The sequence below is a fragment of the Cottoperca gobio genome, chromosome 9 (assembly GCF_900634415.1).
Source record: "Cottoperca gobio chromosome 9, fCotGob3.1, whole genome shotgun sequence".
Lineage (NCBI taxonomy): Eukaryota > Metazoa > Chordata > Actinopteri > Perciformes > Bovichtidae > Cottoperca > Cottoperca gobio.
The window spans coordinates 20,442,847-20,469,511 of record NC_041363.1 but is presented as its reverse complement, the minus strand read 5'-3'; the positions used below and the strand labels follow the sequence as shown (position 1 = coordinate 20,469,511).

Sequence of the window (26,665 nt, the reverse complement as noted above, 5' to 3'; positions counted from 1 at the left end):
AGATACACACAGAGAGCTTCCTTTCAGAAAAAAACACTCCTCCACTGAAGATGGAACAACTGGACGCGCCCCCGTGCCAATGACCAAATAAGAGCTAACGAGCAATTATTGTCTTTTGAGGATCGCGCTGACATGTCATCTTTTCATTCTTTCGAGAGACACGTTTAGATTTTGTTTAGGCGATTTCTTCATCAAGTGCAGCACGTCGTTTTGTGGATTATTTGAAGGTGTGTGGATCTTGAAGACGGAGTGCGTCAAGTTAGCGCACGTATCCAACAAGTGGATGCATGAATTTGCTCACAGCAGACTAAAAACGCAAACAACCGGGGTTTTGATATCCTATAAATCTGTGTATCGATTGATACAGCAGAGACCAATAATCCGCGTTTATTAGCTCAGATGTGGAGCTTGTCTTGGTGGATGTTGGTGCATTTATGTGCGCATTGTCTCGGCCTGAGGTAGTTTTTTTTGTGTGACTTTGTGTATTAATCAGGACATTTTTCAAGCAAATAATTAAACTGCAATGAGGTGAGACATTTTTTTCTTCTGATCTCCAGTCATTGACCAAAGGCAAGATTTCGGCGGACGCGCTGCGATAGCCACTGTCTCCCACCTCACCCCTCTCCCCCCCCCATCCATGGACTCGCTTCTCCGTTCCCTCGGTGACCGTGGGGGGAAGTTGGGATCCTCTCTGTAGACATTTCTGTATGACGAGGGCGCAGGTGGCACCTAAAGGTCGCAGTCATGCCGATGCATCCAGTCACCTCCACGTTGATGTACCGGGGGATCTGCACAATCCCTGACATCCTCAACTACAGAGCCCCGGTGAACCTGCCCGAAGACGAAGTTGAAGGTGAGATGTTAGCTGTTCGAGTGTACCTGAGGGTGCTCAAGGCTAGTGATGTGTATATTCACAGCTGTCTCATATTGTGGCAGTGTGTGCCGCTGTGGTCAGCTGCTGCGGTGGATCTCATTCAGGTCAGCACCTTGGACAGCGCTCAGAGATCCAAATAGAGATGTGAACAGGACAGATGTTCAGCTTAAAACAGGCTTGATATAGATTGATTTCCTTTCCTGATCTTAATTTATGAAAGACAGTGAAAATGACTCAACCACTTTATTATCAAATATCTTGTTTCAATTTTCTTTCATTGATTGGACATATGGATTCATTCAGAAGGTCACATATGCCCTGAGTGTGGAGCTGATTTGGGTAATAAAATAAGGCATCCCTGCACCCTTTTTGCCATAAAGTGTTGTTTCTTGAGGACAGCAGTGATGCATTGGTTGTAACTAACGGCCCATTAAGTCTGGCAACTCATACTTTCTGATGGTCCAGAAGTATTTGATAGTCCATCTTGTTTGCTGTTAAATCTTTGTACCACAGCTGCTTAGTGATCCAACAACTCTCGGTTTAAAAAAAGTTATCTGAGAATCATCTTTCAATATATCATATCAATATACACATTCAGCACTCTACAGCACTGCAGTGCTTCCAACAAGCATGCTGATACATGACAACTATTCAGAGCAATTTGTTTTTTTTAGCATCCTGAGAATATTTATGCCTTGGGATGTGAACCTGAGACATCTGCACATTATCATGCAGCAGCCTCAGGGACATTGTTCAAGTCCCAAAGCGAGTGTGATGACATTAAGTTGTGTTGCAATGTTTTCAGTGCGGTGACACTGTGAGTTAGTCGACATATCCCCAGTGAATGATATGTTCGTTGCACTTCACGTCCTTGCTAACTTAATAATGCACACATTGTTGGGGAAACAAAAAGTTTTAATTTGTATTTACTTTTTACAGATTTGACTACTTTGCTGGGCAGATTAAAAAAGATCAGTGAATGCCGCATTGGGCTCGGAAAAGTGTGTCGAAATGGAGAGGAATGCTTTTAAATAAAAGTGGTGTATTTCTGATTAGGCTCTGACTAAAATGCATAAGTGTGAATTACAGACTAGCTGGTTCTGGTGAGAAATCTTGTAAGTGGATGCTGCCACAGAATTCCTCCTGGAGGAATCAGAAATTAACTGTACATTTTACCTGGGGCTGCACACACTTGAAATTACACAGCTACACACTCCTTCATCTCACAAAGACTCATAAAGAGGTCTACGTCTGGGAAATGGTATTCAGTGCTGAGGTTGTTATTAATTAGAAAAGCTGAGTGGAAGAGGCCAAATGGGAACTGTTGGGTTTTTTTTTTACCAGAAAAAGGTGCTCAATAAACGGCCTCAGTACCTTTTACACAACACCTGACTCAGAAGTCACTCAGCACCTGGAACACCCAGAAAAAAAAGAATGGGTGTAAGATAGACCAGGCTGTTTTAAGGTGCCATCTTGCCTTCTGTGTTTTATACTTTATTGCCTGTTTCCTTTTACTTTGTCAACCAACAAACTGAGCCTTTGATAAAATGGTAAACACACCAGTGGCAAAAGTGATCTTTACACAATGTCCTGCCCATGATTATAGCGTTGCATCATTCAGCGCTTTATTGTCAAACTTGATTTCCAGTGTACAGAGACCTTGCATGACAGAAAAGTATTTTGCGCAGAGCAGCAGGACAGAAAAGAAAAAAAAAGATGGATGTCTCATATTTCCATCCTTTCTATTCACTCCAGAAGAGGCTTTTGATTGTTGCGATTGAGGAATCTCAGTTTGCTCTTCACCCTGCCTCTTTAATTTACCGTCAGCTTTGGGGTGCAATAAACAGACAGCACTTAATTTCACTTCATTCATCAGTTAGTCAAACCCACTTGTGCTGCCTTGCTGCAGTCACTCTGTTTCGAAACAATCGTGAGCCGTTGGGCTTTACAGCTCAACCTATAGTGGCAGTTAGACTGGAGAAGCGATGGGATGCTTTGCGGAGAGAATAGGAGATGCACCCTGAACAGCAACGACAGAGACTTCTTCAGCTGTTGCAGAGCCTTAGTGATCTTGCATGAAGAATGTCTTACAGGTTGTGTAAGAGGTGGACTAAAAGCAGTGACACAGAGCAGCATGATTGTTGTTGTGTCAAGAGTGTAACTGTGATTCACAGCTTTTCCTGACAAATAAAACACGAAATGGGATAAATATAAGTGTGACAAGGCTGATTGGTTTGTTGATTACTAGCTTAAGTACTTCATTATATGGGCCTTTAAAACTCTTTTTTTTAAATCTTTTGGGAACATCTCTCCCTTTACCATCATCATATTTCCAAATGCTCAAAGATGGAGGACAGTTCTACAAGCGAGCACCTGAGATCGTAACGCATTTTCATCCAAAGCAATATCATATTGCAGGAAACATTGACATCCTTATTGTACTTTTGTACTTCCTAACTTAACATTATTTTATAGGCTTGATACTTAATGATTCTCACTAAAGTTATAATCATTTCTTATAAAGATGATTTTGAACTCAGGGTGTTTCAGAAGTCTGCCATTACTTCTGCTTTGGGTCAGCTGTAAAACATTGTTAAATACATTGGATATTTAATATTACATTTAATATGCTCCATGATGTTGACAGTTAAGCGCTCTCTGAAATCCCAAATAGATCTATTAACATTTTTGTTGTCGGAATTTTATAACAGAGGTCTAATAGGGGGTCGGCCCAAGAAACATTGCTGTGTAGGATGACATACTGTACCCTTCATTGTGTTTGAATGACTACTTGACAAAAATATAATAACTGTATGTTTATTTATAGTGCATATAATATATAACACGAGAAATATTTCCTAATTTGATGTAATAACAATGTTTTCTGGTCATTTCCACACAAATGTGCAAGCCCTGTATGAAAAATGTTGCAATTATAATTGTAATTGGTTTATTCCCAAAGAATGAGGAAGTAAACCCAATTTCCTGGATATTGTAATTGTCAATAACTTCTTAATTTTAATATGCATTGATCTTTCTGTCGATCAGGTTTTGACTGCAATGACGTTTCACTGCTTAAGCGTCTCGTCACCGAACGCATCTCTTGAAAGAGACGGACGAGAATTGCCTGAAAGTCTGAAGTGTCACATACATCAGCTTGGCTATCAGGGAGACAGAGCTTTGTCAAGAAACGAAATTGCACATTAGTGAATATGTGTGTGCGAGTGCATGTATAGGGACAGGAAGCTCAAGCCCTATTGGCACGCATAGCCAAGGACTTGATTTTCAATTACTGACTTGGACACCCCAGGGATTAGACCAATGGCACCATACTTTGCGGCAGAGAAGGGGGGAACTGAATGTACGACAATTTGAGCATAAATTGAATTGGACTCCATATTCTCCATTTCCCCTCCTACACAAGAGGGACGGAAAAAACAGTTGGTCATATTACAGGAGCTCGATATAGTTTAGACCTCCTCCACCATTAAAAACACACACACACACACACACACACACACACACACACACACACACACACACACACACACACACACACACACACACACACACACACACACACACAATTAAGTGAGTAGTCCATTTCCACAATGCCTAACAGTTGAAAGCTAGCTTCAAAACAGATGGCAGAAGTTTCCTGTAGACACAAAGCAAAAGATAAGGCTGGAGCAGTATGTTTGCATCTTTCCGACAAGGTTGTGATCAGTGCAGTTAATGTGTAATTTCAGTTCAAATCGGGTCTGGCTCTCTTTTCCCTTTTCATTTCTAGCTTTTGTTATCTTTGGACTTGTAAGTACTAACATAGAATGATGCATATTCCTATGTGGTTTGTTTTTTGTTGATGCACTATGTCTTATGTCTAAAGAAATACATTTAGAATAAAACTCCCCTCAAGCCAAACAACACCTTTATTCAGAATGTATTCAATTGGAACAAGTGTGAAAACAGAATTTATTCATAAAGAGTCAATAATATTCTGGCATTAAGGTAAATTAAACCATTAGACATACAAAAGCAAACTCCTGGAAAAAGCTGAACAAAAGGATAATTTCCCTGTTGTCTAATAATTGAATTTTATGCTTAAAAACGTGAACATAATAATGTATTAAGAAGTAGCAGGAGCCTCCAATATAAATGAATTCATAACAAAAAGCTAAATATTGTAACGGTATATGCTCATTATTCTGTTTGGTGTCAAATTGTCAATACAAACAACACAAATTACTGTCATTTAATACACTTGCAACTATTACTCTACAGATGCAGCACAGTAAGAGAGAGGGAGGGACATTGTGTTGTATTTGAAACAAGAACCCTTTTTCTGCAGATCACATTTTCTTCAAATCTAAATGCTAAAGTACATCAAAATTATAGTTTCATATCCATCAACAGTTGTTTTTCCCTCAGTCCCAGTTTCAGTTTGTTTGTTGGGCGGGAAAGCCTTTTCTTAATCACTGTCAAGGAAACATGAAAGTGTTTCCCGAGCCACTGTGACAGAGCTCCAGCAGCGACAAATCTCTCAAGGAGCATTTTAAACTCACCGAGTGACTGTCTGCGGTAATCGAAATCAACGCCGCCTACAAAATTATCTCTCCATTTGTTCACACTCATGGCGAGCGAGGAGGCTGTCTCCAGTTAAAACACAGATTGGGTTGTCACTCCCCCCAGAGACAGGAAGCGGAGATGTTGCCAACAGGAAGTGATTGCAATAATGGAACCAAAGTCACTGACGCATAACCCTGGATAGAAACTGTGTTTACATTATGTCATTTACTTTGTGATATAAGCATTGATGGGAAGGTCTGCCTCATCTCATTCACCGTGTTACTCTATTTCATTCCCTTCGATAGAGACAATTGCAAGGTTTGTAGGCAGGTAAAAATGTTGAGGTGTACAGTAACTTGGTTTACAATCAAATACCTGAAAACATTCCCATCAGCCTCAGCTGTACTTCATTTAGCACTAATTGACCCTTTGCTAAGCCCAGGCCCCCGGCTGCTACATTGTCGGAGCTACCATGAAGCCCACACTACTGCACTGACCAAATATTATCAAATCTTTGCAAAGATGAAAAAGCGATTTCAGAGAGAAGCAGACAGCTTCTACAGGGTCTACAAAATGCTTGTGAAGGATGTATCTTGGGTGTCAAAGTGACGAGTATAAATATAAAAATAGAAGCGAACGTTAAAGCCTACAGATCACAGTGTAAATACAAGACATGAAATAAAGGAGCAACACTGTTCTTGTAAAGCAGCGTAGATAGTTGTTAACTTTTACAATCATTAAAATGCAAAAAGTAGAATTTGTATACATTGAGCATATCTTCAGTAGCTAGCAACAAAGAAGTGCTAATGCGCTAATGTTTTAAGTAAGGTTTTTACGTAGACGTGTAACATTAAGTGTAACAAAACGTATCTCTTTCCAAACTCTCTGGGTAACGAGTATCACTATTACACATGCCTCAAGCACAACTGTTCACCATGACTAACTTGAAATTCACCAAACCAGCATGAAAATGAAGACAATCTAAACAATTGCACGAGAGTCTATGGAGCAGAGTTGTATAGATGTCGGACCCTGGTCGGAGCTGGCCAATGCTTCGCTATGATTGGCCAGTCTGCATTCGAAGTGCGGTAGGCTACCTAGCCATGGTTCAATTAGCATGCTAACACACTAAACTTAGATGATGAACATGGTAAACATATCTACTTCACAACATCATGATACAATTGGCCATAAATGAATGAAATCAGTCCACCAAAGCGATACTCCTAAACAAATGCATTTTTACTAAATTATGTAAGTTAGCCTATGACTTGATCACAGCTCAGGGATAGTTTAAATTGTGTCATTGTAAAAAAACTTGGTGGTGGCAGAAATGTTAGGTTGAATTTTAAACCTTCCAGAAAGGAGTGAAACTTAAATAGGTAAAGTCTGTATGCTTGGATAATGAAACTCTGAAAGTCAGTGCTCTTGGCTTGTGGACTGGACTAATTTGGGAGGTGTTTTCCTTGAGTAGTAAAATAGTATTTAAGAATATTTTCTTCCACTGTGTTGTGCTTTTGAAAGTAGTTTGCTTTAAGTAATAACAAATATAACATGCTAATGGGGCTTCATTTTCACTATTTTTTTTTCCATTGGCAGACTTTTTGAGACTTTGCAAATCGCTTTGACTGAAAGCTGCTTAAAAAAACACTGACATCACTTCGTTTCTAATGGCATAAATTGCCTGTGAGGCGATCTTGATGTTGCTGCTCGACTCCTACTGTAGCTGCAGCAGAAAACATTGACTCATTTATTTGCCCTGAGGTGGAGGGTTGACTTCAATTCCTTTGGAAATACTTACATGAATACAAATGAAGATATATAAAGACACTGGCATCTGCTTGGCAAGACAGAAATTATGCACATAACGTATTGCTGGTTCAGAATCCATGGGCGTTGTGGGGGTGAACTTCCAAGGGGTCAACGGCGACCATTTTAAAACATATGCTGCTAACACGGTTTGGATATGCTGGCTCATTTTCACGAGTGTGGAGTGTGCAAACGATCCAGATGTGTTTACCAACACTTATTTTGCTCTCCTGTTCACTTCAGCTATTGAATGCTGTTAGAAAGGCTCTGTTCCAGGAAGACAGAATTAGTACAATTATTGTTCTCTTACGAAAAAACCCACCTCGTTTTACCCTTAAACAGTTAGTTTGTTTCCTCTTGCATTAACGGAAGATTTTCCTATCCTCCTACAGAAATAAAAAATATCTCTCTGAAATAACATTGAAACAATACAATTAATTAAGCAAATAAATGAAGTGTTTTTCTTCTGTCATTGAATTTCCACTTTTTGCCTTTCAAATCCTTTTGACAAAGCTACAAGTCTGTCAAACATCAGTTCACAACTTAGACGGCTTTTGTTAATGATTAACAAAGAAGAAAGACATGCAGCATCAACTGCACTGACTGATGCAATTGTTAAATGACTCCAAAGTTAAATTCCTGTAAAGCCTGCAACTTATTTGGAGTTCATTATGGCAATTTGACTGGATTTGTGACTTTTTATTCTATAAAACACTGAAGCAGGATGGTGACATAATGCTGCATGTGTGTAGAGGGACGGTGATGGATCTGTAGTGAAATATCGGCTTGTTCTGTTTAAGTGCCAGATCATCATAAAAAACCACAAAAGAAAAAACAGTGTACACACCTTGGTGAAGAAAGGAGACACAATCAAGACAGGAAGATTAACTTCATCCATTTTGGAAAAGGATGTGGTTCATGACATTACAGATATGCTCGGGACACCCATGAAAGCACCCTGCTCGAATATAATCAGGCTGAGAATAATAAATCTCACTTTGTACATCTTCCCGTCACTCCGCTCAATCCTCAACTGTGCCTGCTGTACCTGCATGATGGAGGGTGTTCTTACATAATCTGCCAAACAGACATACAGTCGGGAATGGATTTCAAAATGGTTCTCTCTGTTGTCTCACCTGCCTGGATAAGACGGGCGGCATATGAAAAAGCTCTACTTGACATGAACGGTGATAAGTGTGAGGAGGGTGAAGTGACCCAGCTCACAGGTTGTATCTTTCTAGTGAAACTGCCTCTGAAGGGTATGGAAAAAGAAATGTAGTTTTTTGGAATTGTTGTAAGAGTTTGTGATGATATTATCAGCTAAAGCTAAATGTAAAATCAATGTATTTCTCGAAATAACTACTGAAATAGCTATTTTTCATTAAGTTAGAAGAACTAAAAAAGCAAAGGGTTGACATTTGGGGAAATATACAATTTCTAGAGTAGAATTAAAGCAACACTATCTTATTATTTTATCTTAAAATAACAGCTTCAAAATATTTGTTTATGTTACATGATATATATTGATATACTGTATGGAGTTTCCTAATGGACAGAAAGCTTAACTTGTAAGTAACACTCACCGCTAACTGCTGCTAACAGTAGCCGCCGTCAGCTAGTTAGCTGTTAGTTAAGTTAACTGTGCTGCCTGGACTGGTTGGTTAAACAAAGCAGATTTCGCGTGTTAATTGATGAGCTCAAGAAGTGCTGGTTGTCAGATTTGGTTACTATTAGACAGAGCCAGACTAGTTGTTCCTCCCTGTTTCTCGTGTGTGTGCTAAGCTTAGCTAGCTGACTGCCGGCGTTAGCATAATATTTACAGATAAGAGAGTGGTGTCAATCTTCTCATCCAACTCTGCCAGAACGAGAACAAGCATATTACCAAAATGTTAAACTGTTGCTTTAATATAAAAACTGCATTTTTTAAAATAGGTGCACACTATGAAACAGAAAATCTGCTAAAAGGGTTTGTAAAGGCTGTTTGATATTTTCTTTTCAATAATGGCCACTTAATTTAATTTCTCTGACGTCCAGATCACGCCAACAACCACAGTCTGGTATAAATTCTCAGTTAATCAGTTACTGTAATCTGGCATGACATTTTACCTTGCCAGATGGTGCAGAATAGCGGAGAATATCATGAAGTGCTGTTATTAAGTCTGTCGCATAGGTTAAAGTTAAGTCATTCCCATTTTGATCAATTGCCATGCGGAAGTGGATCCAGACTTTATTACCTGTGAAATTAACTGTGATGAGTTCGGGAAGGTGGAGAGCTTTTTTTCCCCATGGAAATATTGCCTCGCTTTGATGAACAATACTGCAAAGTCTACACCAGACAATAACAAAATCCAGCGATAGAAAATAGGAATCTGTAAGCGAGCGCGTAACGTTAATGTGGTGGAACTGATGAGGGAGTGTTGGATAAGCTGTAATGCAGAGCGGAGGCTTTTGAGTGTTCACATCTGACCTTTGTTTGAGGTGCTTCTTTTGCCTTGTGGATATTGGCCCCAGCTCAGCTTGGTATCGGCTGTGATGAGAACTTGCAGCTTTGAAAACATAAGAGCGAGGGACGGAAAAAAATGGAGACAGATCAATGATTCTCCCTTACTGCTGGAAAAGAAAACCAGAATAAAGCAACAGAGACGGGCTAGAATTTCACGGCCTTTCACTGACTTCAATTGTTCAAGGTCAAGTGGGGTTTAAGAAGTTGCCCGGGAGATTTTTTCTTATTGAGGATGAAGCACCTCAACCTTTCCATCTTTCTCCCTGTGGTCCTATCAGCGTTGCTTTGGCGAGGTTAGAGTGCTTCAAATTTCATAATGCAAGGAATTCTAGCCAAACCCAGAGATGGGATTTTCCATTAAGACATAGACGACTTACACTCTGCCATTTACCCCTCTTGAACACTCCAGAGCCTTATTAGAAGCCTGTTATGGTAATATTAAAATCTTCCGGTAGCCCATATCGGCCCATATCTAGCTAAAGATGGATTAAGGTTGCTATGGGTGTTTAAAAATAGTTGCCGGCAGTTCACACATACACTCACACACCCACAGCAAAGCAATGTTTTTCTCACACTGATAAGGTCTTACATAAAGAGTGGGTGTGCTGCAATTACCGATCCAAAGCAGCCCTAAGCAGATGCAGGTCTGACTGAGGCAAAAAGGATTTCTAGCTCCGAAAAACAGGCTCCGGATTACATTCACGGACACTTCACTGCTACAAAAGCTCAGGCTTTACCCTGTTTAGCTCAAAGTGCACTGCGTGTAATTAGCAAAAGTTTTTACTGATTCTAAATTTAGCCTGAAAAGGGGTAAAGCTTTGCTCCAGGCATGCCTCGAAAATCCAAGTAAATATTTCCCATGTGGTGCGTTTCTGTTCTGTGAGGACATTTTTCCCATTTTTTTAATAATGTTTTCTTTTTTCTTCATTATATGTATGCAGCAAAATTCTTAAAATCTTTACACTATATCCTCTAGAGCAGTGTTTCTCAAAGAGTAGTCCACGGACCACTGGTGCTCCGTGAGTATATTGGTAAAATGTCACATTTGAAATTAATATATTATAAGTTTAAAGTGTTTCTCAAACTGTTTAAAAAATACTAGAATAGACTAGAGCAGGGGTGCCCACACTACTACTTAAAATGACCAGGTCCATGTGATCTCCCTGTATTAAAAATTCTGCGACGGGGGGCTGGTGCGTAGTTCACTCCTCTCCTTTCCGCCGCTCTGTCTCTGACTGTAGAGGTGTGTGTGGGAGCGAAACAGAGCGAATGAGGGAATTTGAATGCGCAAGGCAAGAAAAAAACAAAAAACTTGAATTTCTACCCGCAATACACTCTTGATAGAGCATCACTTCCTAATACAAAATGTATCAAACGAATGCCCAACGAATGTATAAGATATACACAAATATGACGTATACAAAATATCGGCAACACGCTGGTTTACGTTGATATAAGGTAAGATATAAGTAGTATTCGTTAAGAGCTCACTGTGTTACGCTGGGGTGCGTTGTTGAACGCTGATGTTTTGAGCATGTTCAAAATTACTGGACGTACTCGACGTGTGCTTCATAAGATATGCAGACGTTACGTTAGACATACGTGAATACGGAATACGTAGGTGAATATTTACCTACGGAAATACAGTACGTGAATACTTACCTACGTAAATATAATACGTAAATACCTACGTGAATACCTACGTGACTACGTTAGAGGTACGTTAGATATAGGTTACGTCGGCTGACGGTGAATCCTACAGCCAATGTATTGATAACGAGTGGATAACCTATTCCTACCCTATGTTAAGATTATGCCTGACGACGGAGTAACTTATTAAACGTGTTTCTACAGTACAGCTAGCGTTCAGCATGTTAGCCGTTCTCCAGCATCAGCATGACATGAACCAGATGGCACTTTTCCAGCTCCGTTGTCCAGACGCTCTGATACGTTTTAAATAAGTAAGTGATACGCTATCAATGTTTGACATACGTATAATAATTTGTTATGTATTTGTTATGTATACGTCAGCTACAACACCGCTGTGGAAAAGTTGGACGTATTTGGACTCTGACACATTTTGAGCTAATTTTCATATACGTCGGCATGTTTCTGCCATACGGAGCTGTGTATGTCTGTCGTGTTCGGCGTAACGTCTGTGTCCTTCAAACAATCACAACTTACCCTTAATTTATATCAACCTGTTGCCGATATTTCGTATGTGCCGGCATACGTTTCTGTCATACGGATATGTGTAACAGGGTCTTAAAGTGAAGAGAAGATATCACAGTGACTACATCAAATTTGGATTTTTTTGCACTGGAGATGAAGAGGATCCCAATCCACACTGTGTTTTGTGCTACGAGTCGTTGACGAACGAGGCTATGAAACCCGCAAACTCAAGCGATATTTTGAGAGTAAACACAAGGATTACTTTGGGAAACCTTAGGATCTTTTGAGAGTAAACATGATGAATTTAAGAAACACATGACGAAGTCGCCCTCACAGTTTACATTTTGCGTATCTCTCAGGAACAAACGATCTTGCTGTGGGTAAGTTGCGGCTCTGTTTGGACATAAACTCAGTAATAAATGTAGTCTACGTTTCATATGATGTGTAAAACATCTCATCATTCACAGTTTAAATCGCATATGAACGAAATGCTTGTAGAATCCGTAGTTGTATTTGTATTGTTGATTTAATGTGTGAATGAGCGATACAGAGAAGGTCGCATAAAGTTGTCATTAGGCTGTCATTTGTAATATATTGTTGGAGTGGTAAGCAGGCCTACTGTTTTTGGATATTTGGGGAGTTAGGTGGTCTGTGGTCTGAAACGGGCCGTGCATTTCACACCTAAGCATTCAGTGATGTCCTACACAGTCCTACCTGAATTATTCCCCCTCTTAATACCATCATTATGACGCCATGGCTATAGAAACTATACATTTAGACAGAAACGCAGTATAACCGGGCGTTGCATCACCTTAACATAGTCAAGTACAACAGAGTTATATTAATATTTCCGAAACATTTAGTTGTAAATAGCAGGCATTCCCAGCAGTACAATGTGCAGTGCCTCTCGGAGGCTGTGAGCCGGGGGTACCGCTCGTAGTTAGTGATTTGAAAGTGGCGGACAAACCCTTTTCCCGGCTGTGATAGGCTCGCTAGCGTCGGGGTTGTAGAAATCTACACATTAGCTCGTTCAAGGTTTGCTAGCTCTGCATAGCTCTGCCTCTCAATAGTGCATATCCAATCAAAAGACGTGGACGTGCTGACGTTATCGTACACCTGCTAGCTGGCCCCAGTGTCCCCAACTCGAAATCTGATTCGTTAACGCCACAGTTTTGTCTCCGTTCACTTTAAGCGACAGGCGCCCGCACTATTGATTCTGAAGGCCTCAGGGCAGATTTCTTGGACCCTGGCAACACATGATGGCTGAAATATGATTGGATAAAAGCTCTAACATAAAGGCCAGCCCTCTAGACTATGGGGAATAATTTAATTTAAATTTATATTCTGATGATGTTTAGCCCAGCAGAGAAGGCCTTGCTGGCCCTGACGGCTCACCACTGTGAAAAAGGCTCTCGAGCGTCATTACAGCAGGAAACATGCCAAACTGCACGAGCTGAAAGGACGAGTGCGTTTGGATAAAGTTAACGTTGTGTGTTTTTGGACTTTTATTTTTATTTTGCTGAGCAATAAAGAAAAACAAGCGCCGCCACTGCTCGAAAGCATTAATGTTATTCAAAGGATACACCATGAATAAAAACTAATCTGAATTAATCTTAAAACACTAACGCTCTGGTCGGGACTTGGACCAGCAGCAGACGAGCTGCACTCTGGCTGCTTGTAGCAGCAGAGCTAACACCAGCATCACTGCTGCTGATTCAGGCTGTGTGTGTTTAAAAACCGCAGATATGCTCGCCTGAGCTTCTGAACGTTGGGGTCAATGTCGCTCCATTTATCATTAAAGTGTTGGATTTGTGACTTTTTTTGCACTTTGTAGTTTTCTCCTCTCCTTTCCTCCGCTCTGTGTCTGACTGGAGGTGTTCACGAAACGGAGAGAATGTGATAAATGTGCAAAGCAATATATATAGCGCCAAATCACAAGTCACTTTTCACATTGAACAGGTGCTCTTTTATTAAATAAACTAAACACTTATGTTTTTATCTATTTTATGTGCACATTTCCGTGTTTACTGCGTTGCTTTGCGTTGAATGTGAAAAATTGAACAGGTGCTCTTTTATTAAATAAACTAAATATATATAGACTGCAGCCAATCAGAAACGAGTCAGACATCCAAACTGTAACTGGTGTTAAACACAGCAGCCTCAGAACTGCCAAACAATTTGCACTCTTAAGAGTTCCAACCGATTAAAGTTTGAATCTCAAACTTCTTACCGTTGCATTTGTTTAACACTCCTGAATAAAATGGCTTTGTACATGGCGTATCAGGGCAATTGAAGGTAAAAACAACAAAACATTTGTTTAATAATATAATATTGATTATTATTTTGAAATTTTACTATGTAACTTCAAAAGGTTTTTATAATAATATAATATAGCAGCCTAATAATAAGAAAAATATTATAAGAATTGAAATACTAAATTATTCTAATCAATATATAAATAATAAATACTAAGAATAATAATCAACATTAAAATTCAGGTTGCGGTAAGGGACCTGGATAATGGATAGGGGGGCGCTGGCCCAAAAAAGGTTGAGAACCACTGCTCTAGAGTCTAATAGAAAACACTGCATAGAAAGTGGATGTTATACCCTTTGTCATTGATGCTTCACCCTCGTCATGAATCCAAGCATTTTCTATTTGTCTGCATGAATCAGCTCCATTTCCGAGTGATTTCTGGCTTTGTCTAGTGCTGCGTAGAGTTCACAGACTGTTCCGCGTCTTTGTGCTGCAGCAAGGAATGCACTTCATTGATATATAGCAGTGTATTGGGTGAGCAGTGTGATGGGAGTACACACTGCACCTTTCTCTTGTGGGAGTTCAGCTTCAGATGCTTGGCTCACAACCTTAACTTGGGCTTTTCATCCTGTCAGATCACACCACAGGGGACCGCATTGCATCGCATCTTTTGAAGGCCAACAAGCACCTCTCTACATCAAAGCAAACACCACATGCTTTCAACAAAAATATTCACATCTCCCCAGTGGAGCCCGGGTCTTCGAGACCGAAGCAGATGCAACAACAGCAGCTTCTAAAAATAAAATAAAAATCGGATTAATAAAAGGTAACAATGTAAAATGTAATTGAAGCTAAAAGTTGACTGAGATTAGATAATTAAGAGGACTGAAGCAATATGAGATCTGCAGTAATTGAGGGAAAGAATTAAATGGTGACACTCATTTCAGCCCTTGTTGGAAGTCGAAGAAGCAAAAGGAGCATGGCACACTTGGAGAAACTGCTCTTGCAGTGGTCTGTGTTGTCCTTTCTGACTGGAGGTGGCACATGGCTGGTGCACCCTCTTTCCCCCCCGAAGGACAACCAGTGGTGCAATTTATAATCCAGATCAAACATTTTTTAACCTTTTAAATGTAAAAAAAAGGTGTAGCATAACCCTTGTCCTATGTTAGTATACAGTCCAATAGGTTGTAGATCACTTCCATTTTAGCATATACAGTAGTTGCCGTATGGCAACACATTCATTTTACAATTTTACAAAAAACGTATCACATCTAAACTGTTTCAATGATGATAATTAAAAGTTTGCTTTTTCCAAGACAAATTTGATTTAAAAAGACACAGTGCCCTGAGCATCTTTGCACTGTTACTAAACTGTTTTGGTTGATTCCCTCGGCTCTCATCAACTCAGTTTTCAGCTGCAGCAGCTGATTTAAGGAATAAAGGTCCAAAACCTCATTGTACGCTACCGTACCAGCACAACAAGAGACACATTACAGCCTTTAGGATTCATAGTTGAGATTGAATGTTAGACAAGTAGCCAGAAACCAAAAGATGCCAAAAAAACAAAAACAAAGTTAAAACAAGACCATAATGATGCTGAAACAACTAGTCAATAATTGATTGGGACTGAACTGAAATTGAATCAACCATTTTGATGAGCAACATCATTTAAATCATTATTAAATTCATTTTAATTAGGTTTCAGCCTCTCAAATGTGAGGATTTTTAAATTTCTTTTTGTATTAAATGATTATTAGATTGATTATCCTAGGGCTTTGAAATGTTCGGACAAAACAAGCAATTTGATGATGTCAACTTGGGCTGTGGGAACATTTTTCATTAAAATAATGACAATCAGTTTAATGAAAACAATCTCGACTTAGATCATATCATTTGTATTATGGTATATCCAACAGGAATTGTTTAAGCCTTGTAATGTGAAACAGAAAATCTAATAACCTGTCATTGTGGCCAGCAAAAATAATTATATCCACTGCTTTCTAATTATTTTACCTCAAGGATTTGGTTTGGGAACATGAAAGTGGATTGTAGTTACTGACCCACTGCTGCTTTAATTATGTGAGCCTCTTATTTAGATCCATTTATTTCAAGGCTACATGACTAAGCGGTGGTTAAATTTTGCCAACTGCCTCTCTATGATTGGACAGGATAATTCAGGTCATCTGTGCAGGCCTACACCAACATCAGAGCTATTCAGTTTTATTGCCAGAACATTTATTCACAGTCAGGGAGGGAGAACATGTTTGATTCTGACAGAGGCAGTTTCTCAATTACAATAGAATCACTGTCGGGGGATACATGTAGATTTAGTCCATCGTGGGCTCACAAAGTAAATTGAAAATGGGAGAATTTAGTTGTCTCTCCGGAGGACAATTAAGATCTATAAACTCCCAAAGAGATATCACTCTGTCTGGATGTCGTGTGGTCACAAAGAGAAATGAATTATTTTAGAGGATGATTAGTCAGACTCTTTGAATGAATTGGACTGGGGGATTATGTATGTTTTGCTTTACTTCAGAGATTTGTCAATACATTCTAGTTATACTCTGTCCTGATTTCAAGTGGTGTTAATAATATAGTTATAATAGTTTTACTCATTACAGCTTTACGGTTGTATATCTCACTGGACATGATAAGCCATTCATAATATTTGCAGCACTAAGGCATTTATATTCTGTAAATGGTTTGTGACAGAGTATAAAACCCTCCCTCAATAAATTGTGCTTGTATTTCATTACAACACAATACAACATTTTTATATCAAATATACTATAAACCACTAACCAGTCGGGATGTTTTGCTCACCTTGGCCTATGATCAATAAATAAAGCTTTCAGGGGAGACGGAGTATTTCCTAAAACTGTTTTGGCACCTTATTTTAGAGTGTTTGCCTCCTGTGCGGCGGAAACATGTTATTTTTCAGGGAATGCTGGAAAGCCCCTCTTTCTAAAGTAAACATATGGTTCTGGGACCTCAGGTGGATACTGAGGTATTGTTTTTCTATAAACAGTAAGATCATATCCAGGGATGGAAAAAATACCCACAGCTGGAGGCTCTCAATGATTCAAACGATATCTCCAGTGAGACATTTTGTAGGGAAAAGCAATGTGAAAAATAGCTGTTGCGAATGTCACTCTGCTGGGTTTTATAAATTGCATGCCCAGGTGTGATCAATTGTAAAACATGATTGCCAAGTAGCCCTATCCCCGTGGCACGGTTTCTATTCTGTGTACTTGATTACAACAAACTATTTCCTGAAGCCCTGCTAGCACATTATACTCAGAATGACACACACGGTTTTCTGCCATTATTGGTATTTTATGTTTTTTTTCTCCATCCAAAATATTTGCCTCAGGCTGTCATGCTGCTGATTTCGGCCCCGGGGCTCGGCCATTCATCGCCGCTCTGATGCTGCGGTAAATCACCGGAGCGGAAATTTCCTATTTACAAGACTTTCCAGTCGATTGATAAAGATTGTTTAGTATTACACTTATGTGACTTACAGCTAACTAACAGCTAAATGCCTGTAAACTGAGAAGTGCAAGTCATTTAAATTCAAATGTATAATTTAATTTGGCCCACCTATAAGGTTGTTATTGTCAGTTGATTGACTAACAGAGACACATGGTGCATTATTTAGCACCAGCATTCAGCTAATTTATTTTTCTATTATTCATTCAAAACCCACTCTACATTGTTTTCATTTAAAATCTTATCTTTACTATGACCTAATGTATAATTATCTATCAGACTGCTGGAAAATACCGCATTTCCCTGAACCATATCACTCTGACTCTTCCATGACTATTTAATGAAGCATTTTATGGTCTGTGATTTTCTGAAGATTTACTCCGTGCATCATCCGCATCTTAAGATTCATCTCTGGCTCTGCTCTTTTGTGCGCTAATCAGGCATGTGACACGAAGATGTGACAAGTCTCAAATTGTAGGTGACTCGGTTGTGGATGTTAGTGCAGGTAAATTAAGAAATTCCGTCCCTCATGAAAAGTAAACAAGCAGAAGACGAGGGGAAATATGCAGTGGGGCTGAACTGACGCATTAACTGCTCGAAGATTTCCTGTAGTGATTGTGGCTCAGTGTTAACTCTGTTTTAACTGTGAGTTCAAACTGTGTCCAGTTCTGTGACGTCTTTTTATTGGATTTTATTTTGCTGTGGTTTGAGTTTCTGTGGCAGTTTTCTTTGTTTACTTGGGTACAGTGGCCCTCTTGTTTTTCTTCTGTTTATCTCAAACCAACTGCTGTTACTGCCTCCAATAACGTGAAGCACATAGGTTTTCCATTATCGAATTAACTCCAGTGGTTTAGTATTGCACTTCCATGAAGTCTGGGGAGTCACAAGAGACATGGGCAAATGGTCAACACCAGTGCAGTAGGGGGAGATATTGTTAGTGCTTTAGACACATTTAAGTTCTTAGTATGAGTCAAGCTAGTTTGTCGTAAGGTTGAGAAGCCTTTTTACACCTCCTCCCAGTTTGATCTCAGGCTCAATCACTTGAACGGAGGAAGGACATTTACTCTGGATTCGGCTATTAGTACATTTTACAATTTTAAGACTTAATGATTTAAATAAGGGCTCTTCAAGTGTTCGTACTGGTTGACTTACCAACAAAAAAACAAAAATCTAAACTCATTATAAGTCTATAGGAAAAAATGTTTTTTTTGGGCCCAATGACATCACATGACAGACCTGGAAATTGTAATTAAACTGTTTGGTTCGTCAAATTGGCTTCAAAGCCCGGCGCTGTACCCGGGGGCTTGGCTTTCACAGTAGTACTCTTCATGACTAGAAAGCTCTGGAGTACCCCTTTAACTGATAATGAGCAGCAGCAAAAATCAACAGCATATAGAAATGACAGATTTATAAAATAATTTATTTTCCTACCAGAGGAAATCGTAGACTATTCTTCATCATGTATTCTTATATATATACCTTTTTTATTTATTATTTTATAGTATTTATAGTTACTATTTCATTGTACATGTTGTGCAGTATAGTATGATCACTGTAGTCCTTTAAAATTAGATTCTAAAGTCAACTCTACACATAGTGGGTATAATATTCTAACCTTTTTGTCATTCATTGTCTTCCTTTCTAAGAAATGATAGTACAAATGGGTATCTAGGAAATGCAAACACCAGAATGTTACACTTTTCCCACCTGGTATTACAGCAGAACATATTTGTGTTATTTTTAGCATTAAAGCTTTTAACATTTTGGCAGCCAAGAGAACAAGACTTAATAGGTTACATTTGAACAAGGAGAGCAGAGAGCCCTTTACAATGATAACAATGTGTCCTAATGTCAGCTCTTTGTTCAAGGATATCTATTTTATCTTGGTTCTTTTTTTGTCATTTTACTGATGGAATTTGTTCTCCTGAGCTGCCAACCCTCATATAACTATGACTCATAGCAAATGTGTCTTCGGTGCGTGGAACATTTCCCACTTTCATATCCTGCTCTGCCGTAAGCTCATGTCTGTGTGTGTGTGTGTGTGTGTGTGTGTGTGTGTGTGTGTGTGTGTGTGTGTGTGTGTGTGTGTGTGTGTGTGTGTGTGTGGTGTGTGTGGTGTGTGTGTGTGTGTGTGTGTGTTTGTGTGTCTTCCCTGCAGAGATCCGCGAGGCCTTCAAAGTGTTTGACCGCGATGGGAATGGATTCATCTCAAAGCAGGAGCTGGGGATGGCCATGCGCTCCCTGGGCTACATGCCAAACGAGGTGGAGCTGGAAGTCATCATTCAGAGACTGGACATGGACGGTGAGGCAAACACACAATTTGGATTTCTTTTATTATCTGAAGTCACAAAGCACAGAAGCTTTGTTCTCTTTTTACCCACAAATCTGGACTGTAGTAGGCAGTAACACCAGCGACAATAAACACCAACTGTTCCTCTTTTCCGCAGGCGATGGCCAGGTGGACTTTGAGGAGTTTGTCACTCTTCTGGGCCCAAAGCTGACGGCAGCTGGGTTGCCAGATAAGTTCAACGGCACTGACTTTGACTCCGTTTTTTGGAAGGTGCTCTTTATTCAGTCACTCATTTTGTGCCTATTAGGACGATCGACAGCAGAGTCGCAGCTCTAGCAAACCTCCAAGTGCAGAAACATTTAGACATTTAGACTCTGCCAATATACGACTTTAAAAGGAAAACCAGTTTTAATTGCCACATCCACTGGATTGTTATTAATGGGATGATTTTAATCTGGGAGAGGATTCCCTTAAGAACTGCATCAAGACTTTGAGTTAATATCTCCGCCTCTGTGTGTGGCTACAGTCTTATTACTTAGAACATTAAAGTCAATTTTTATGTAAAATAGATATTAATTTATTTAGAGACACCTCATTAGATAATCAACTGCTCACTTTGACAATGGGATGGAATTAATGGGATGGAGCTTGTGTCTAAGCCGTCTATTCTGTACTGACGTGATAACAGCGCCAGAGTGGCTGTCAAAAATGAGGCTCCAAATTCGAGGGTGAAAGAGAGGGGATCTGTGGGAATTGTTGCTGCTGTCAGTGTACCCAAAAAGAATCTTAACCAAAGACACCTGCTGGGAGAAAACCGGGAGCTATTGCAAAGTCTGTATAGCCTCACATAACGTTGTAAAACAGAACTGTAGCATCAAGTATGTGCCACTGAATTGATCACACAGAGCCCCCGGTCATCAAGTTTAGGAGAAGATAAATGACATTGATGAGCTTTCCAAACAGGCACACATCCGGGGTTGTTGCAGGGATTTTGTTGTTAGTTTTGGTATTAATCATTCACAGAATCTAACTCAAATTTTACATAATGCCAGTGGCGAAAAGAAAAAAAGTACATTTACTCAGAAATGAAATTTGAACTACTCTACTTAATTATTTTCATTCACCTACTTTATACTACGGAGCCACATTTTATTTTTTTACTCCACTGAATTTATCTAACTGCTATAGTTACTTTGTAGAATCTGATTTAAGATAGAAAACATATGACTTATAAAATACAATGGATTGCTATTAGATTAAACTAACAAACAGTATGTAAAGAAGTCAAAATGATCTGCACTTACCAACTGCTCATGCAAAAATATGCTCATACATTAATGCATTGGTAATCACAGTATAATCCAATTATATAATATACAGGACTGTTACTTATGGAATATTTTTATAGCGTGGTGCACTACTTAAATCATATTAGTGATCCTATATTAAAGGTTATCCAATTATAGCATTTTTAACATCAACATTATAAGTGAACAAATAATAAATAATAAAGTTGAGTGTTTGAACGGAAGCTAAAATATTTTTTTCTCAATATCACAAGTTATTAATGTCATTATCTTGAACTTGTTTTTGGATTGGATGTCGACTAAGTCAAAAGTTTTATGTGTCTACTCATACTTTCTAATACAATTTTTTATATTTCCATAAACTGATCAACGTTACATTGCATGAAACTTTTTACATACACTCTATTTCTGCTGTTTGTGTTCACCTCCTTTTTTATGTGTTACGTGTGTGCCTACATACTGTACATGTGTGTGTGTGTGTGTGTGTGTGTGTGTGTGTGTGTGTGTGTGTATTGTGTCCACTAGCCTGTGTCTAAGTTAATGTACAGTTATGTGTGTCTATCTCCAGTGCGACATGCAGAAGTTAACGGTGGAAGAGCTGAAGAGGCTCCTCTACGACACCTTCTGCGATCACCTTTCCATGAAAGATATCGAGAACATCATCATGACTGAGGAGAACCACATAGAGAACCCTGGGGAGTGCCATCTGGATATAGACAGTAAGGAAGAACCTCCTACTTTCACAGTCTTCTGCCGTTCGTGTTTATCTGGTGATATATTGCAACAAAAGGTCTCAGCTGGAAAAAAAAAACCCCGGGTGTTGCATGTGTTTTAACCACCAGGCTACTAGGACGCCACTCCTCATGGAGTCCAAACAATCCTGTGTCCTACAAAATTATGCGATGATGGCTGAGCAAACCTGATCAACACTCCTCAGTCACACTGTGTTGAGTACAGCGTTTCTAACCATAGTGGAACAGACATCAATTGTCTCTCACCACACAATATTTTAATATTATTGTCTTTCAAAACAGATTTCTTCCATCAGCATTCTCGATAATCATAATGTACTCCAACCACTCATCAGCAGCGTGTGAAATGCTGTGCCCTCTTAGGCATCTGTTTTGTAATTTGAGCAACTGTGCACAGCAAATGGCATTTAGTCCTCTCCTCTCCTGCATTCTCCTCACCCGTAAACATGTAACTTCACTATCGCTAAAGCTCTATCCGCCTACACAGAGGCTGCACGAAGAACCCCTTATTTAAAAGTCGTTGTCAGGAAGGCAGGAAATCCCTGACTGAAGTAGAAGTAGTGTCAGGTGTACGGAAAATGTCCAAACTAGAAAAGGTAAATTACACCTCTTCGGAAATAACTGGAATTTACAGAAGATGGCAAATTGCTGCATCAAAGGGTGAACATTTCCTTTAATGGTTAGTTTCACAGAGCTGCAATTGAGGAAGCTTTGCTTTTTATGTGGTCATTTATCTAATATGTAAGTGTAATGATTATTGGAGTCATTACAAACCCATTCAATGATTTACAAAGAGAAAATATTTTCTGTTGGAAAAACAATTTTTTAAGACAAGCTGTTTTTCTCAGAGAACGTCAATGACTTCTGGAGGAAATACAGACACATCAAAAGCGAGATCAATTTTAAACAGCTTGAAATATCTTCTATTTGGACAAAAAATACAATGTAAATACAAAACACAAGGTACAACAGATTTTGTTTTGCTTCAGCTGCCTTGTTTCTTACTTCAGACAATTCTGCGAGCTCACTGCACCTTTTCTTGGAGCGCTGGTGTTTTGAACATCCTTTAATATGCCAGTCATGTGCCAATCCATTTGTTTGTTGTTCCAAAACGGCAATCAGCATTTCAATCTAGATGCTGTTACGCAGCGTGCAGGTGTGAAAACAAATTTCCATGTCAGTGTTCATCCCTTATAATTGTGTTCATGTAATTGTATGGTTTTCTGACGCGCTCTTTCATTCGGAAATTACTATCGCGATATCTTTCAAGCGTTAAATAACAACTGATTCAATAGACCTTCAGGTAATGTGTTTCCTCTTTCCCTGCCACCTCTTCTTTTGTTCCCAGCTTCAAGCCCGACGCAGCATGTCAAGCAAACTTGTGTGCGCAAGAGCCTGATATGCGCCTTTGCCATCGCTTTCATCATCAGCGTCATGCTCATCGCAGCCAATCAGGTGCTGCGGAGTGGCATGAAATAGGAGCAGCGGCATTTTCAGCCTTGACCACCACCTAAAGGCTGCCTCACAGATAAAAGACTGAAGACATAAAGCAAAAAAACAAAAAAAAAACCAGACAATCATGCAGCTGTAAAACCGGCAAATGACTGCAGAACAACTGGATTCGCTAAGGACATCTCGTCTTGGTGTCAGAGACATACTGAAAACGTACACGGTTTCAAGGACAACAGGACGTCACATAGAAAGAGACAGTGCTGTGTTTAAAGTGGACGGCTGACTATACATATCACTCTTCGTAACACAACATTTAGTATCCATTAGATATGTGCATTTGAGCAGTGTTGCATTCAGTTAGGTGGCAGCTATAAAGAGAAGTGTTGTGACTGTCCAGTTTTGTATTTGTCCAGTATACCATTTCGTTTATTATAAACGAGTAGAAAGAAATCTGTGAAATATTGTGGGCACCATTGGAGAAAATGTATTCCTGAGGCTGGAAGGTGTTGTTATGTGCAAGGTCTGGAGTTGTGGAGATATTGTATGCGGTGCAACATTGTTCAAAAACCACTTTGGTATAACAATAGCTTAGTAAGAAACAAATATTTGCAGGGAGGTGCATGTGATTATGTGAATAGCTTCACTCATTCACAGGCTGCAGGGTGAAGCAGGTTAACAGCTCGCGGGAGGAAGGTGTTGAGGTCTGTATGGACGGGTAACTGGCTGGACATACAGTAAACACTCGACTCTCTCTGACTCCACTGCAGGCCTCAGAGGATGACCATCATCTATGCATGAAATGCATGGATTTAAAAAGTCGTCTTGACACATTTGTAAAAGTTCTTCTCAATGTATTAATCATTATAACTGTGTAACAGCTGTTTTCAATTACTTAACGACAACTGTGAGCAATTGTGTGCAGTGCGGGGTATCAGCAGTGGCAACAAAGGCAAAGCATACAACTGCATGAAAAAGAAGGGCTGCTTTATACATGCTCGTAAAAATGATTTTCGGGATTGCTAAACTGTAGACCTTTTGCCTCGCCGGGCGCCTAAAGACCATCGCCCACTGCCACCATAGAGCAAGATAAGTTTGTCTCTCAACCATATAAAGAATATGCATCGAAACTGACGTGGTTGGTAATGCAGGTGTGCAGGAATGTATTTTCTTCTTTTATTTTAAGTTAGTTTCTGTCTGGATCTGTTGCTATAGAGCAATAAATGTATGTACAATAGACATATCACATGCTTTAGACAGACACGAATCTTAGAAAACGTTAGCACCAATAGACCTATTAACTGTTGAGGTCAGAAAAGTTTCTATAGCACTTTTCAAATGAGGGTTTAGGCAATACAACAGAGACTCTCTTATTCAGTGAGATGCAGACAGATGAGTGGGAACATGTGTGTCAGAAGCTGCCCAGTGCATTGAAGTTTGACAGGGGCCAAATGGTGTAAACTGTTGCAATAAAACATAAATATCTGTGAAGCACCACGTGAATTTGATTGGGCGTAGTTTAGATTTGTTGTGCATGCATCTGGGTTAGGTACGTCATTATCAATGTATTGTACATATAAACCAACTTCAACCAAAGCTTTGGAGGGATCTGTGAGAGCAGAACTGGGCCACATAACGAGAGCAAGCTCAATAAACAACTGATGAAAGTAACATTTGAATTCTTGAGAAGAAACCGGCAATCCCGCACGAGTACCACAGTCACTTGTACTCGCCATGTTCTGATCAGTACACCTTAAATCAGGAAACGTAAAAGAACTAAGGGGAAAAAAAGCCCTTCGAAATGCCCTCAAAAACGAGACCGCAAAATACAGTAGAGAACTAAATAATTCACATCTTATGAATATCCCATTTAAGGATCTCTATTGGCAACTCACCAAACTTGGATCTCACACGAGCCAGAACCTCACAGAGGCAACACAATTAGACTACCCTATCACCCAGAGCCAGGCGGGATAATGATTATCTGATGCACCCGGGCAGTTTGTCAAAAGTGTCAACTCTGGTGGGAAGACACTCAGAAAAAAAGAGAAAAAAAGCCCATTTCTTAACAGATACCGTTGTTTCCATTTTTGCACTTTAAGATGTGCTGCAGCGCACAACAACAACAACAACAACAACTCACCGTCACGATTGTTCATCCGATTTCTGGTATAGTTTAGGCCTTGAATTACTTTACCATAGATGCATCTATTTTTGTGAAAAGTAAATAAAACATATGATTGAAGAGAATTTTAACCGACTGACAAATTACACCCTCTCATTCGTTTTCTATTATATCATCACCGAGGGAACTTTTTCATGGGGAATAAAGTTATAATAATAATTTGTTGCCTTATTCTTTGAGACACTTTGGCATTGTGCATATACATGAACATACACCAAACATGGGTTTATTATTCATCACCAGAGCAAAATGTTCAAACCAATATTTATTTTCTTTTAACCGATGAAAGAAATTGTATGAACATATTGATAGTCTACTGAATGTTCTATTTCCATTGTACTGTACTTTGATACTTGTCTTTGGATCTTGCAAAAATGTTTATTGACCATGTGATACGTGTTCATTGACTCCATCCGATGTTCTATGTCTGTGGAATGGTATTTCACATGAATAAAATAACGACCATGTTTTGTGTCCGTGAAATAATTTTAGATTGGTCAAATCCTCAATCAGGGCGCTTGAGATGACTCTATGAAATGCTGAGGATCAGTTTGGATGTATCGATTGACATCCTGACATTTCAGATTGAAATCCATGGACAGTGATGGATTTTACAAGGTTAGCTGAATCCATGGATTGCTTTATTCCATTTTGAGAAACCCTTTGGCTTAGCAGAGTGTTTTGGACCCCGTCTTTCACATTTATCCCAACAAAATGGCCTCTTATATCTTTAATGTCCACTAGCGATGGTCAGGCTTTTCTATTGTGGCAGTCTAAAAGGAGACCGGGAGAGACTACCATCATTCACTAGAACAAAGCTGCTTTATATGTTCTGCATACAATTGTCTACCTAAGTTATATATACAGACTCTCATCAATATAATTGCAAAAGGTGCATTAAGTAATCAAGGACTGAGGCATTGTGCCCCTCCCTTGGTGGCCTGTGATGGCCAGTAAGGTAAGTAAAATCAAAGAGACACATGTTGTGAGGCAGTAATCCATTTACTTAT

The 26,665-nt window shown here is 39.4% G+C and overlaps 1 protein-coding gene across 2 annotated transcripts; it reads left to right on the top strand.

Moving 5' to 3' along the window:
- cabp7a (calcium binding protein 7a) lies at nt 1-26,122 on the top strand. Of its 2 annotated transcripts, XM_029440783.1 has the most exons (6): nt 1-458; nt 558-853; nt 19,831-19,974; nt 20,120-20,232; nt 21,838-21,988; nt 23,370-26,122. In XM_029440783.1, exons 2-6 carry the CDS (start codon nt 745-747, stop codon nt 23,498-23,500), a joined length of 648 nt encoding a protein of 215 aa, XP_029296643.1. In that variant the 5' UTR covers nt 1-458; nt 558-744; the 3' UTR covers nt 23,501-26,122. The 2 variants fall into 2 exon arrangements, with proteins under 2 accessions (XP_029296643.1, XP_029296642.1); XM_029440782.1 differs by having other exon boundaries at nt 1-853.
- The last annotated feature ends 543 nt before the right edge of the window (nt 26,123-26,665 follow it).